Here is a 15,739-nt window from a genome sequence, read left to right as displayed (position 1 = left end):
GGAGACATGGATGAACGCCTCCTCTGCTCCAGACATCGCTACCGCCATCCCCGAAGGCTACAAGATCTCCAGAAAAGACCGCACCAACCAAGTAGGAGGAGGTGTCGCCATCATCTTCAAAGACTCCATCAGCATCACCACCTCCACCGAAGAACCCCCCCTCGCCGCTGAACACCTGCATTTTCAGATTCGCACCGACCCAAGGACCACCCTCAGAGGATCCCTCGCCTACCGTCCTCCCGGACCTCGTGCCTCTTTCAGCTACGCCATCGCCGACTTCATCTCCCCGCACGCCCTCGCCTCACCGGACTACATCCTCCTAGGCGACCTCAACTTCCATCTGGAACAAAACAACGACCCCAACACCACCACCCTGCTCGACAACCTCGCCAACCTCGGCCTCAAACAACTGGTGAACACCGCCACCCACATCGCCGGACACACGCTCGACCCTATCTTCTCCGCCAGCAAACACGTCTTCTTCAGCCACACCTCTGCCCTACACTGGACCGACCACAGCTGCGTCCACTTCACATTCCGACGCGAGACCTCCCACCTCCGCACTCAACCCATCCCTCATCGACAGTGGAACAAGATCCCTGAAGAGCAACTCTTCTCCGCTCTCGCCGCCAACCAACCCACCCTCACCACCGACCCCAACGACGCAGCTCTCAACCTCACAAACTGGATCTCCAACTGTGCTGACAACCTTGCTCCCCTCAAACGCACGCATCGACAGACCAACACCAAAAAACCTCTCTGGTTCTCTGACACCCTCAAAGAATCAAAGAAAACTTGTCGTGCCCTTGAGAAGGCCTGGCGCAAGGACCACACCGCTGACAACATGACCGCCCTCAAGAACGCTACACGCGAACACCACCACCTGATCCGCACTGCCAAAAGGAACTTTTTCACCGACAGACTAGACAAAAACAGCCACAACAGCAGAGAACTCTTCAGCATCGTCAAAGAGTTCTCCAACCCCAGCGCCAGCGCCAACGCCGTCACGCCCTCACAGGATTTGTGCGAATCCCTCGCCACTTTCTTCCATCGCAAGATCAGCGACCTCCACGACAGCTTCGGACACCAGACCCAACCATACACCACTGAACCCGCTTCCCCGGACATCACCCTCAACAACTGGACCCACATCAACACGGAAGAAACCAAATCCATCATGAACTCTATCCACTCCGGCGCCCCTTCGGACCCCTGCCCGCACTTCATCTTTAACAAAGCCGACGACATCATCGCCCCGCACCTCCAGACCGTCATCAACTCTTCTTTTTCTTCTGCTACCTTCCCCGAATGCTGGAAGCACGCTGAAGTCAACGCCCTACTAAAAAAACCTACGGCTGACCCAAGCGACCTGAAAAACTTCCGCCCCATCTCTCTTCTACCTTTCCCAGCCAAGGTAATAGAAAAGACCGTCAACAAACAGCTGACCACCTTCCTGGAAGACAACAACCTGCTCGACCCTTCACAAACCGGATTCCGAACCAACCACAGCACGGAAACCGCCCTCATCTCAGTCACAGACGACATCAGAACCCTGATGGACAACGGTGAAACAGTCGCCCTCATTCTCCTCGACCTCTCGGCTGCCTTTGACACCGTCTGTCACCGCACCCTAATCACCCGCCTACGCTCCACCGGGATCCAAGGCCAGGCCCTGGACTGGATCGCCTCCTTCCTCGCTAACCGCTCCCAAAGAGTTTACCTCCCTCCGTTTCGCTCAGAACCCACCAAGATCATCTGCGGCGTACCTCAAGGCTCATCGCTCAGCCCGACACTCTTCAATGTCTACATGAGCCCCCTCGCCGACATCGTACGCAAGCACGACATCATCATCACCTCCTACGCCGACGACACCCAACTTGTACTCTCCCTCACCAAGGACCCCGCCAGCGCCAAGACCAACCTACAAGAGGGTATGAAGGACGTCGCAGTTTGGATGAGGCTCAGCCGCCTAAAGCTGAACTCTGAAAAAACGGAAGTCCTCATCCTCGGCAACACCCCGTCCGCCTGGGACGACTCCTGGTGGCCCACGGCCCTCGGCACCGCACCGACCCCCGCAGACCACGCCCGCAACCTCGGCTTCATCTTGGACCCTCTTCTCACCATGACCAAGCAAGTCAACGCCGTGTCCTCCGCCTGCTTCCTCACTCGCCGCATGCTCCGTAAGATCTTCCGCTGGATCCCCGCCGACACCAGAAAAACCGTGACCCACGCCCTCGTCACGAGCCGCCTGGACTACGGCAACACCCTCTACGCCGGGACCACAGCCAAACTCCAAAACCGCCTGCAACGCATCCAAAACGCCTCGGCCCGCCTCATCCTCGACGTACCCCGCAACAGCCACATCTCCGCACACCTGAGACACCTGCATTGGCTCCCAGTCAGCAAAAGGATCACCTTCCGTCTTCTCACCCACGCACACAAAGCCCTCCACAACAAGGGACCGGAATACCTCAACAGACGCCTCAGCTTCTACGTCCCCACCCGCCCCCTCCGCTCCGCTGGCCTCGCACTTGCTGCCGTCCCTCGCACCCGCCGCTCCACGGCGGGTGGGAGATCTTTCTCCTTCCTGGCGGCCAAGACCTGGAACTCCCTCCCCACCAGCCTCAGGACCACCCAAGACCACTCCGCTTTCCGGAGACTCCTAAAGACTTGGCTGTTCGAGCAGCGATAACCCCCCTTTTCCCCCCTAGCGCCTTGAGACCCGCACGGGTGAGTAGCGCGCTTTATAAATGTTAATGATTTGATTTGATTTGATTTGATATGATCATTGGGAACATAAAGACATTTCTCGAAAACCTCAAATGAAGACATATGTTAATCAGCGTCATCGAGCTCAGGAGATCGCCTTGGATGAAGGTGACTGGGTTCTTATCAAATAAAAACATACACATGATAACAATGCAACGTTCCCGCAAAGCCATCACAAGAGACTTGTCACATTTCAGACATCTGTCTTGACGATCATCAGTCCCTGGAGCCCCAGATGAGGCTGCTCCACCTGAAGGCCCAGATCAGACATTAGACCCTGTAACCTCGGTGTCCAGCTCGGGCACAGTTCAACTACCTCATATCACGCAGTCTGGCAAAAATGTGCGAGCACCTCAGCGACTGATCGAAGAAATGTGTTGCTGCTATTGTTTATGCCTTTTTATTTATCAAGTGGGAAGATGTAGTGTCTTAGGACTGCGAGCACTAGGACTCAGCGGCCCTTGACAGACTCAATGAAAGACATAGGCCCTCATTACGAATCTGGTGGTCACATGACCGCCAGACTCGTGGTGGCGGTCCCACATAACAACAGGCTGGCGGTAGGACCGCCTGACGGTCCCAGTGGTTTTCATCCTCAAGGGCAGCGCTGCTTGCAGCGCCACCCTGGGGATTACGAGTCCCCATACCACCAGCCTTTCCATGGCGTTTTACACTGCTATGTAAAGGCTGGTGGAATGGGGGTGCTGGGAGGGGCTCTGCTGGCCTGGGTTTGGCAGTGCAGGGGCCCCCATGCACAGCCCCGTCGCACATTCCACTTCCAGAATTACGGGCAGTATAATGCACGACAGGTGCTGCTGCACCCGCCGCACTGCCACATTAGTGCTGGCTCCATTAGGAGCCAGTGTCCGTGTTAAGACCCTGCGGTGAACTCCTAATAGGGCCGGCAGTGTTCAGGCTGCACAGGCGGTCTGAAGGCGGGAAGTCGCCCGCCAAACTCATGATGAAGGCCATAGTAATTTGGGAGGTGTTAAGGTGTGATCATTAATGGTAATGAGATAATGAGAAGTTTTAGTTTCACCACTGTACGCTGATGAATAAAGACGTTAGCTATGAGTTCCGTGTGAGGTGTTTTCTTGTGCATGCTCCCAGGCTGGGAAGGACGCAACAGTTTCCAGTGAGGTCCACTTTGTGGTGGAAGCTTAACACAGGTGTAACTACTAGTTACAAGGTGGCGGTGTGCACTCTGTGTCAGTGGTTAATTTGAGGGTTGAATGATGGTGCAGGATCAAAGGTTTTTAGGCGAGAACTAAGAAGGTAGTTCCCCATCAGAAGTGGCCACTGGATTGAAAGCCTTCTTGGGTTGAGTTTTCCAGAGAGGTGTATTCCCTTTTTTCGAGCAATTTATGCAGAAGTTGTTTTCCTCCATCCATTTATACACATTTATACTGGCAAGAGGCAGTGTCTCTATTGTTGCCTGTCTTCTAGGTATATCCTGATCTGTGCCTTAGTTGACTGTTGTAAATAATGCTTTCCTTTCCCTATGTAAATTAAATTACTGGTGTATAGTTTGCATTTTAATTATTTTTGTTCTTTTTCAGGAGCCCAACTAAAAACTATGCATAATCTGAGGTTACTGAGAGCCGACATGCTAGATTTTTGTAAACACAAACGTAACCATCGAAGCGGCGTTAAACTCCACAGACTTCAAACAGCTCTGTCATTGTATTCTACTTCTCTGTGTGGGCTGGTTTTATTGGTGGACAATCGCATTAATTCATACAGTGGTATTAAAAGAGGTAAATTTAAAATTAATGTTTGGAATAAAAAAGTAAATCGGAAACTATAACAATCTGTCTCCTATCTCGTAAACCTATTGAATGTACGCCTTAAACATTTCTCAGCTGTTTGTAGGAACGCATAACAAGTAATCTTAATCATTTTTGAAAGTTCATGTTGTATTATATCATTTATCTGATTGAGACTTCTAGCTGCAGATTCCTTGCCTTAGAATTATTCTAGTCATCAGACTGGATGTGGAATATTTTTCATGAGCAGTATCCCTGTGCATCATCCCTACTAGAATTGATGTCTGCAGCACCTATATAGCCACCACCCAGGCACAATGACATCAGTTCTTTTCTTTCCACACCAGCCAGTGCAGATCAGGAAAGAGCTACTGTAGGAAGTTGGCTCTGTATGTGCTATTTCAAAGTAAGGAATAGCATGCACAGAGTCCAAGGGTTCCCCTTAGAGGTAAAATAGTGGTAAAAATAGATAATACTAATGCTCTATTTTGTGGTAGTGTGGTCGAGCAGTAGGCTTATCCAAGGAGTAGTGTTAAGCATTTGTTGTACATACACATAGACAATAAATGAGGTACACACACTCAGAGACAAATCCAGCCAATAGGTTTTTATATAGAAAAATATCTTTTCTTAGTTTATTTTAAGAACCACAGGTTCAAATTCTACATGTAATAGCTCATTCGAAAGGTATTGCAGGTAAGTACTTTAGGAACTTCAAATCATCAAAATTGCATGTATACTTTTCAAGTTATTCACAAATAGCTGTTTTAAAAGTGGACACTTAGTGCAATTTTCACAGTTCCTAGGGGAGGTAAGTATTTGTTAGTTTTACCAGGTAAGTAAGACACTTACAGGGTTCAGTTCTTGGTCCAAGGTAGCCCACCGTTGGGGGTTCAGAGCAACCCCAAAGTCACCACACCAGCAGCTCAGGGCCGGTCAGGTGCAGGGTTCAAAGTGGTGCCCAAAACACATAGGCTAGAATGGAGAGAAGGGGGTGCCCCGGTTCCGGTCTGCTTGCAGGTAAGTACCCGCGTCTTCGGAGGGCAGACCAGGGGGGTTTTGTAGGGCACCGGGGGGGACACAAGTCCACACAGAAATTTCACCCTCAGCAGCGCGGGGGCGGCCGGGTGCAGTGTCGAAACAAGCGTCGGGTTTGTAATGGAAGTCAATGGGAGATCTAGGGATCTCTTCAGCGCTGCAGGCAGGCAAGGGGGGGGTTCCTCGGGGAAACCTCCACTTGGGCAAGGGAGAGGGACTCCTGGGGGTCACTCCTCCAGTGAAAGTCCGGTCCTTCAGGTCCTGGGGGCTGCGGGTGCAGGGTCTCTCCCAGGTGTCGGGACTTTGGATTCAAAGAGTCGCGGTCAGGGGAAGCCTCGGGATTCCCTCTGCAGGCGGCGCTGTGGGGGCTCAGGGGGGACAGGTTTTTGTACTCACAGTCTTAGAGTAGTCCTGGGGTCCCTCCTGAGGTGTTGGATCGCCACCAGCCGAGTCGGGGTCGCCGGGTGCAGTGTTGCAAGTCTCACGCCTTTTGCGGGGAGCTTGCAGGGTTCTTTAAAGCCGCTGGAAACAAAGTTGCAGCTTTTCTTGGAGCAGGTCCGCTGTCCTCGGGAGTTTCTTGTCTTTTCGAAGCAGGGGCAGTCCTCAGAGGATGTCGAGGTCGCTGGTCCCTTTGGAAGGCGTCGCTGGAGCAGGATCTTTGGAAGGCAGGAGACAGGCCGGTGAGTTTCTGGAGCCAAGGCAGTTGTCGTCTTCTGGTCTTCCTCTGCAGGGGTTTTTCAGCTAGGCAGTCCTTCTTCTTGTAGTTGCAGGAATCTAATTTTCTAGGGTTCAGGGTAGCCCTTAAATACTAAATTTAAGGGCGTGTTTAGGTCTGGGGGGTTAGTAGCCAATGGCTACTAGCCCTGAGGGTGGGTACACCCTCTTTGTGCCTCCTCCCAAGGGGAGGGGGTCACAGTCCTAACCCTATTGGGGGAATCCTCCATCTGCAAGATGGAGGATTTCTAAAAGTTAGAGTCACCTCAGCTCAGGACACCTTAGGGGCTGTCCTGACTGGCCAGTGACTCCTCCTTGTTTTTCTCATTATCTTCTCCGGCCTTGCCGCCAAAAGTGGGGCCTGGCCGGAGGGGGCGGGCAACTCCACTAGCTGGAGTGTCCTGCTGGGTTGGCACAAAGGAGGTGAGCCTTTGAGGCTCACCGCCAGGTGTGACAATTCCTGCCTGGGGGAGGTGTTAGCATCTCCACCCAGTGCAGGCTTTGTTACTGGCCTCAGAGTGACAAAGGCACTCTCCCCATGGGGCCAGCAACATGTCTCGGTTTGTGGCAGGCTGCTAAAACCAGTCAGCCTACACGGGTAGTTGGTTAAGTTTCAGGGGGCACCTCTAAGGTGCCCTCTGTGGTGTATTTTACAATAAAATGTACACTGGCATCAGTGTGCATTTATTGTGCTGAGAAGTTTGATACCAAACTTCCCAGTTTTCAGTGTAGCCATTATGGTGCTGTGGAGTTCGTGTTTGACAAACTCCCAGACCATATACTCTTATGGCTACCCTGCACTTACAATGTCTAAGGTTTTGTTTAGACACTGTAGGGGCACAGTGCTCATGCACTGGTACCCTCACCTATGGTATAGTGCACCCTGCCTTAGGGCTGTAAGGCCTGCTAGAGGGGTGTCTTACCTATACTGCATAGGCAGTGAGAGGCTGGCATGGCACCCTGAGGGGAGTGCCATGTCGACTTACTCATTTTGTTCTCACTAGCACACACAGGCTTGTAAGCAGTGTGTCTGTGCTGAGTGAGGGGTCTCTAGGGTGGCATAAGACATGCTGCAGCCCTTAGAGACCTTCCTTGGCATCAGGGCCCTTGGTACTAGAAGTACCAGTTACAAGGGACTTATCTGAATGCCAGGGTGTGCCAATTGTGGATACAATGGTACATTTTAGGGGAAGGAACACTGGTGCTGGGGCCTGGTTAGCAGGGTCCCAGCACACTTCTCAGTCAAGTCAGCATCAGTATCAGGCAAAAAGTGGGGGGTAACTGCAACAGGGAGCCATTTCTTTACACAAGCCCCCCCCAGCCCACAGGCCAGGAGACTCAGCCCAAGCTGGGAGAGTCTTCCTAGTCTGTCAGGCGAGGAAGAGTAAGAGAAATAGGCTGGTTAGTTGCAGGGCCTACTCTGCCTTACATCCTTCTGTTCAGGTCATTCCCTTTGGGGAACTGACCCACTTCCACAGTAATAGGACCTAGTCTGAATTGCCTCTTGTCTGCCTCTTCAATGTCTCCACCCATTCTTTCTATTTTGGTCTTAGAGGTGTCCACCTCTGCTAACCTTATCTTGGCCAGGGTCACCCCTAGCTTACCCAGAGAGGTTACCCAGAGCTGGAGTAACCCCACCATGACCAATAGGGTCAGGGGGCCTAACTTGCTATTTGGCATGGGGTCAGACCACCATGCTAAGGATAGTGCAGCCATAAAGGCTAACACCCAGCAGAGGCCACTGACAGCTGTCAGTGCCCAGAACCACACCTTTAGCTCTTCACCTAAAAGGGAAGGGGCTAAGTTACAGGCTTCTTTGGGTTCAGGTTGCCTGTCTGCTGTATTGGAGTGGGGGGTTACCACATCTTGTAGTAAACACCCTTCTTCCACTCTTTCTTCTGTTAGCTGAGGAGCCACCCACTCAGGTTTAACAGTTGCCTGACTAGCCAGGACTTCTTGTGGGTCAGGTTGGACTTTATCAGGGCCATTTTTGGAGTTCTCCCCTACTGGAGCAGAATCTCCTTGGCTTGCTGTAACCTTGGCTAAAGGTTGTCCACCCTTCCTACTCTGTTTTCTTTTCTTCTTCTTCTGGGGCCTGCTTGCATTTACTGCAGAGGCAGGACTTCCAGAATCCTTGGGAGAGGACTGGCACTGGACCAGTTCCTCTCTTGAGCTCTGACTAACCTCTGGGTAGTCATTTCCAAGGAGACAATCAAGGGGGAGGTCTGCACTGACTACTACCCTTCTCCAGCTAAGAGTGCCACCCACTTCTATGGGCACTAAAGCCACAGGCCTCTTAGTGACCCTGTCTAGGCTAACTCTTACCCTGGCAGTCTCACCTGGGATGTACTGGTTTGAGAGCACCAGCCTGTCATGCACAATAGTGTGACTGGCACAAGTGTCTCTCAGGGCAGTGGTTGGGATTCCATTCACCAGTAGGTGGTGGAAGTGTCTGCTTCCCTCTGGAATCTCCAACTCACCTGTTGGGCCCTGTTTCCAGTTGAAGGCTAGGAAGACCTCCTCATCTGAGGAGTCATCTCCCATGGCTACACTGGTTACCCCTGGAGTTTTGTTCTGGGGTTTGTTTTTGGGACAAGAAGTGTCCTTGGTGTGGTGCCCAGACTGTTTACAGTTGTGGCACCATGCCTTAGTGGCATCCCAGTTCTTACCCTGGTAACCACCTTTGTTTTGGGTTGTGTCTTGGGGCCCACCCACCTGTTCTGGTTTTTGGGGGCCTACAGAGGACTCTTTTTCTTTGTTTCTAGTGTCACCCACTTTCTCCTGGGGAGTTTTTGTAACCCCTTTCTTTTGGTCACCCCCAGTGGAAGTTTTGGTTACCCTAGTCTTGACCCAGTGGTCTGCCTTCTTTCCCAATTCTTGGGGAGAAATTGGACCTAGGTCTACCAGATACTGATGCAACTTTTCATTGAAGCAGTTACTTAAAATGTGTTCTTTCATAAACAAATTATAAAGCCCAACATAGTCACACACTTCATTTCCAGTTAACCAACCATCTAGTGTTTTTACTGAGTAGTCTACAAAATCAACCCAGGTCTGGCTCGAGGATTTTTGAGCCCCCCTGAATCTAATTCTATACTCCTCAGTGGAGAATCCAAAGCCCTCAATCAGGGTACCCTTCATGAGGTCATAAGATTCTGCATCTTTTCCAGAGAGTGTGAGGAGTCTATCCCTACACTTTCCAGTGAACATTTCCCAAAGGAGAGCACCCCAGTGGGATCTGTTTACTTTTCTGGTTACACAAGCCCTCTCAAAAGCTGTGAACCATTTGGTGATGTCATCACCATCTTCATATTTTGTTACAATCCCTTTGGGGATTTTTAGGATGTCAGGAGAATCTCTGACCCTATTTAAGTTGCTGCCACCATCGATGGGACCTAGGCCCATCTCTTTTCTTTCCCTTTCTATGGCTAGGAGCTGCTTTTCCAAAGCCAATCTTTTGACCATCCTGGCTAACAGGGGGTCATCTTCACTGGAGTTATCCTCAGTGATTTCAGAGGTGTTGGTCTCTCCTGTGAGGGAACCAGCATCTCTGACTATTATTTTTGGAGTCAGGGTTTGAGGGACCCTGTTCTCCCTAGATAGGACTGGTAGGGGGGAATTTTCCTCCAAGTCACTATCCTCTTCCTCTGAGTTGCTACCCTCAGAGGGGTTGGCCTTTTCAAACTCTGCCAAAAGCTCCTGGAGCTGTATTTTGGTAGGTTTGGGGCCCATTGTTATTTTCTTTATTTTACAGAGTGACCTTAGCTCCCTCATCTTAAGATGGAGGTAAGGTGTGGTGTCGAGTTCCACCACAGTCACATCTGTGCTAGACATTTTGCTTCTAAAAGTTGGAATACTTTTTAAGAATCTACAACTGGTTCTAGAATCTAATTCAAACTTTTACAAACTTTTAAACTCTAAAAGAAATGCTAAACAGGATCTAACACAAGGCCCTAACAGGTCTTTTAAGAATTTAGAAAACTTTTCAAATTGCAAAAATGAATTTCTAATGACAATTTTGGAATTTGTCGTGTGATCAGGTATTGGCTGAGTAGTCCAGCAAATGCAAAGTCTTGTACCCCACCGCTGATCCACCAATGTAGGAAGTTGGCTCTGTATGTGCTATTTCAAAGTAAGGAATAGCATGCACAGAGTCCAAGGGTTCCCCTTAGAGGTAAAATAGTGGTAAAAATAGATAATACTAATGCTCTATTTTGTGGTAGTGTGGTCGAGCAGTAGGCTTATCCAAGGAGTAGTGTTAAGCATTTGTTGTACATACACATAGACAATAAATGAGGTACACACACTCAGAGACAAATCCAGCCAATAGGTTTTTATATAGAAAAATATCTTTTCTTAGTTTATTTTAAGAACCACAGGTTCAAATTCTACATGTAATAGCTCATTCGAAAGGTATTGCAGGTAAGTACTTTAGGAACTTCAAATCATCAAAATTGCATGTATACTTTTCAAGTTATTCACAAATAGCTGTTTTAAAAGTGGACACTTAGTGCAATTTTCACAGTTCCTAGGGGAGGTAAGTATTTGTTAGTTTTACCAGGTAAGTAAGACACTTACAGGGTTCAGTTCTTGGTCCAAGGTAGCCCACCGTTGGGGGTTCAGAGCAACCCCAAAGTCACCACACCAGCAGCTCAGGGCCGGTCAGGTGCAGGGTTCAAAGTGGTGCCCAAAACACATAGGCTAGAATGGAGAGAAGGGGGTGCCCCGGTTCCGGTCTGCTTGCAGGTAAGTACCCGCGTCTTCGGAGGGCAGACCAGGGGGGTTTTGTAGGGCACCGGGGGGGACACAAGTCCACACAGAAATTTCACCCTCAGCAGCGCGGGGGCGGCCGGGTGCAGTGTCGAAACAAGCGTCGGGTTTGTAATGGAAGTCAATGGGAGATCTAGGGATCTCTTCAGCGCTGCAGGCAGGCAAGGGGGGGGTTCCTCGGGGAAACCTCCACTTGGGCAAGGGAGAGGGACTCCTGGGGGTCACTCCTCCAGTGAAAGTCCGGTCCTTCAGGTCCTGGGGGCTGCGGGTGCAGGGTCTCTCCCAGGTGTCGGGACTTTGGATTCAAAGAGTCGCGGTCAGGGGAAGCCTCGGGATTCCCTCTGCAGGCGGCGCTGTGGGGGCTCAGGGGGGACAGGTTTTTGTACTCACAGTCTTAGAGTAGTCCTGGGGTCCCTCCTGAGGTGTTGGATCGCCACCAGCCGAGTCGGGGTCGCCGGGTGCAGTGTTGCAAGTCTCACGCCTTTTGCGGGGAGCTTGCAGGGTTCTTTAAAGCCGCTGGAAACAAAGTTGCAGCTTTTCTTGGAGCAGGTCCGCTGTCCTCGGGAGTTTCTTGTCTTTTCGAAGCAGGGGCAGTCCTCAGAGGATGTCGAGGTCGCTGGTCCCTTTGGAAGGCGTCGCTGGAGCAGGATCTTTGGAAGGCAGGAGACAGGCCGGTGAGTTTCTGGAGCCAAGGCAGTTGTCGTCTTCTGGTCTTCCTCTGCAGGGGTTTTTCAGCTAGGCAGTCCTTCTTCTTGTAGTTGCAGGAATCTAATTTTCTAGGGTTCAGGGTAGCCCTTAAATACTAAATTTAAGGGCGTGTTTAGGTCTGGGGGGTTAGTAGCCAATGGCTACTAGCCCTGAGGGTGGGTACACCCTCTTTGTGCCTCCTCCCAAGGGGAGGGGGTCACAGTCCTAACCCTATTGGGGGAATCCTCCATCTGCAAGATGGAGGATTTCTAAAAGTTAGAGTCACCTCAGCTCAGGACACCTTAGGGGCTGTCCTGACTGGCCAGTGACTCCTCCTTGTTTTTCTCATTATCTTCTCCGGCCTTGCCGCCAAAAGTGGGGCCTGGCCGGAGGGGGCGGGCAACTCCACTAGCTGGAGTGTCCTGCTGGGTTGGCACAAAGGAGGTGAGCCTTTGAGGCTCACCGCCAGGTGTGACAATTCCTGCCTGGGGGAGGTGTTAGCATCTCCACCCAGTGCAGGCTTTGTTACTGGCCTCAGAGTGACAAAGGCACTCTCCCCATGGGGCCAGCAACATGTCTCGGTTTGTGGCAGGCTGCTAAAACCAGTCAGCCTACACGGGTAGTTGGTTAAGTTTCAGGGGGCACCTCTAAGGTGCCCTCTGTGGTGTATTTTACAATAAAATGTACACTGGCATCAGTGTGCATTTATTGTGCTGAGAAGTTTGATACCAAACTTCCCAGTTTTCAGTGTAGCCATTATGGTGCTGTGGAGTTCGTGTTTGACAAACTCCCAGACCATATACTCTTATGGCTACCCTGCACTTACAATGTCTAAGGTTTTGTTTAGACACTGTAGGGGCACAGTGCTCATGCACTGGTACCCTCACCTATGGTATAGTGCACCCTGCCTTAGGGCTGTAAGGCCTGCTAGAGGGGTGTCTTACCTATACTGCATAGGCAGTGAGAGGCTGGCATGGCACCCTGAGGGGAGTGCCATGTCGACTTACTCATTTTGTTCTCACTAGCACACACAGGCTTGTAAGCAGTGTGTCTGTGCTGAGTGAGGGGTCTCTAGGGTGGCATAAGACATGCTGCAGCCCTTAGAGACCTTCCTTGGCATCAGGGCCCTTGGTACTAGAAGTACCAGTTACAAGGGACTTATCTGAATGCCAGGGTGTGCCAATTGTGGATACAATGGTACATTTTAGGGGAAGGAACACTGGTGCTGGGGCCTGGTTAGCAGGGTCCCAGCACACTTCTCAGTCAAGTCAGCATCAGTATCAGGCAAAAAGTGGGGGGTAACTGCAACAGGGAGCCATTTCTTTACAGCTACCCCTTCTGTCAGTTTTTGGCTGCACTTTTTTCAGCGTTTTATCGAGGCTAGGCCGGCTTCAAGCCTTGTGGCGCCTGTCACCGACTCACTGACTGATGTCGGTGATGATCCCGCACCTTGCTTGCCTTTGGTGCCTTGAGTGCGACCATGATTCCAAGTTGTGCCCCGAGTGCCGCGTGCTGAATCACAGGGATTTGAGGGAGCACTCCCTCAAGCTGATGATGGCCCATTGTGCGACTCCACGCCGGTCAAGGTCCCGGTTGGGGGGTGGGTGGTTGTATTTGAAGTGTGCTTCGACTTCTCTGCATCCACCAGCCAATGTGATGCGGGAGCGTCTGCGTTCTTGGCTTCACTCTGCTGTTCAGCCTCTGCCTGAGCCAACTCCATGCTTTCTGAGTTTCTAGGATTTGGGGCAACTCCTGCCCAACTAAAGGAATTCTATCATGCCATGTGCCTCATATTTCGGTGGGCAAACCCTTTGGTTCCCCTTCATGCACTGCTGAGTCATCTGGAGCCCCTGCTGGTTCTGCTCCAAGAGCAGAAGTGCCGGTGGGACCCCCAGGATCCATTTCTGGATCCACACTGATGCCGGTCCTACCACCTCAACCTTCCCCAGCACTGGTCATGATTCTATTCCGCCTGGTGCCCACCTGCAGCACCATCCCCATTTTAGTCCCTGACTCCAATGCAGAGTCGGAGGGGCATCGTTAGATACTGTATCTGGCGTCATCTAGAGTCTTGCCCCCACGGATCGGATCCTGAGGCCAATCCTTATAGGCTTGGACTTGGGGAGTAATGGGAGGGGTCACTGGATTCTGAAGAAGTCCAGCCTTATGAGCAAGATATGGATTGGTGTGAGGGGCTGGATGAAGCTCGTGGTCTGGACACTTCCCCAGATGCTGGCATGTTTTTTCCCCTACTGTGGCTACAGAGAAGGAAGCATCTTTTACAAAGGTGGTGCATAGGGCTGGGAAAGTCTTCGACCTACAGTTGTCCTCAGTGGCAGTCAAGGCCAATGCCTCCACGGAGGTGCTTCAGCAGAGAGTCTTCCCATCTGAACCGCTTCTCTCATTTAATGAGGCTCTCACAGGTGTTGTTTTGGGTACCTGGTCCAAAACCAACACAAGGGCTTCTGTGAACAGGACAATCGCCAGTCACCACTTTCCCACCCCAGGGAACACAATATTCCTCATTCAATACCCCACCCAGAGAGTATGATGGTCCAAGCTTCCACCTCCCATGTCAACCCTGGCAAGTTCCTTACTGCTCCTCCTTATAGGGAATCCAAAAGGCTGGAGAGCTTGGGAAGATGTTTTCTTTTGCCAGCCTGGCATTGTGGTCCGTGAACACCATTTGCCTTTTGGGCCGCTACTCTCATGCTCTGTGGGATACAGTTGTGCAAGTGCTGCCTGCAGTCCCAGACGAGGCCCTCACAATTCCATGTGGATATGACTGACTTGCAGGCAAATTGATTTTGTTGACAGTGGCCCTTGAACGCTATGCCTGGCTTAGTACTACTGGCTGTTTGGGTGATGTCACCTCTTTTTTGATGGACATGTCCTTCAATGGCTCCCATCTCTTCAGAGACAAAGCAGACTCGGCGCTGGAATGTTTTAAGGACAGTCAGGCTATGGCTCAGTCCTTGGGCTTTTTTTCTGCCCCGTGCCACCCCCAGTCTGCTTTTCACTCTTTCATGGCTATGGATAGGGCTTTCAGCCACGCCAGTTCTCACCCAGCCACAGTGTCTGCCATGTTCCACAGCCCCTCCGTGGCCGAGTACACAGTTTCCAAAGGCTTTGTGGATCAGGTAGCCAGAGGACTGGTCAATATCTGCCTGCACCCCACCCCCAACCTCCAGAGCCTCCTAATCTGCCCTTATATCATCATGGATGTCCAGTTGGCAGCAGGATATACCCTCACCTGTGCCACTGGCAGTCTATAACATTGGACAGGTGAGTTTTGCAGATAGTCCGAAGGGGCTGCTGCCTTGCCTTCATGACTATGCCTCCCCCATGCTATGCCCGCTACTGTCTCTCGGTCTCCCTGTGAGAAACCTACAAATTTGCCCTTCTTGGGGATGTGCGCCAAATTTTTCTTTCCTTTCAAACTGAGCAGTCGCTGTCATTCCGCTCATTGATTTATACTTAGACTTTCTAGTTACCAGGGAGTACACTCTGCAGTAGTTGGTTTATTGACTTATTACATATACTCTTTAAGCATGTTTTCTTTTAGTTCTCTTGCTGAACTGTACTTTGGTTCTGGCTATTTACTTGCTTAGTGTTAACCTTTAATTGATCCTCTGGCATTTGATGCTTATTTAAATTTGAATAGCTTACCATATTTTGCCTGGTTTTGGCTGTGAATTTATCCTGTCAAGGTTTATTTTATTTGCATAGGGGTCCTCATCCTTTGAGACTCATACGAGCCTGGTCCCATGTCTCAACCCTTTTGATTTATTATTTAAAAGCATTGGCATTTAAAAACATAGACCTTGTGCTTGATCACCAAAGAGGTCTGGGCATCCCCAGAGAAGCCTGTAGAGTGCATTAAGGCATGGCTTTTGGTAATAGCACTGGTGCCCATTCACGCAGTCAACAGAATGTGTCATGCCCAATCTAGAATGTAAAACGCACTATGCCGCATTCTGTCTATCCTCTACTGT

At 50.8% G+C, this 15,739-nt stretch overlaps 1 protein-coding gene across 2 annotated transcripts in view; it reads left to right on the top strand.

Annotated features, from left to right (window-relative positions):
• Positions 1–15,739, top strand: part of FERRY3 (FERRY endosomal RAB5 effector complex subunit 3) — a 318,703-nt gene that overhangs the window by 82,800 nt on the left and 220,164 nt on the right. For both annotated transcript variants that reach the window (XM_069228412.1, XM_069228411.1), the window contains exon 8: positions 4,329–4,526. In XM_069228412.1, coding sequence (XP_069084513.1) covers positions 4,329–4,526 — 198 coding nt within the window. The remainder of the gene's footprint in view (positions 1–4,328; positions 4,527–15,739) is intronic.

Source organism: Pleurodeles waltl, chromosome 4_1, assembly GCF_031143425.1.
Source record: "Pleurodeles waltl isolate 20211129_DDA chromosome 4_1, aPleWal1.hap1.20221129, whole genome shotgun sequence".
Lineage (NCBI taxonomy): Eukaryota > Metazoa > Chordata > Amphibia > Caudata > Salamandridae > Pleurodeles > Pleurodeles waltl.
This window is presented reverse-complemented; position numbering and strand designations above follow the sequence as displayed.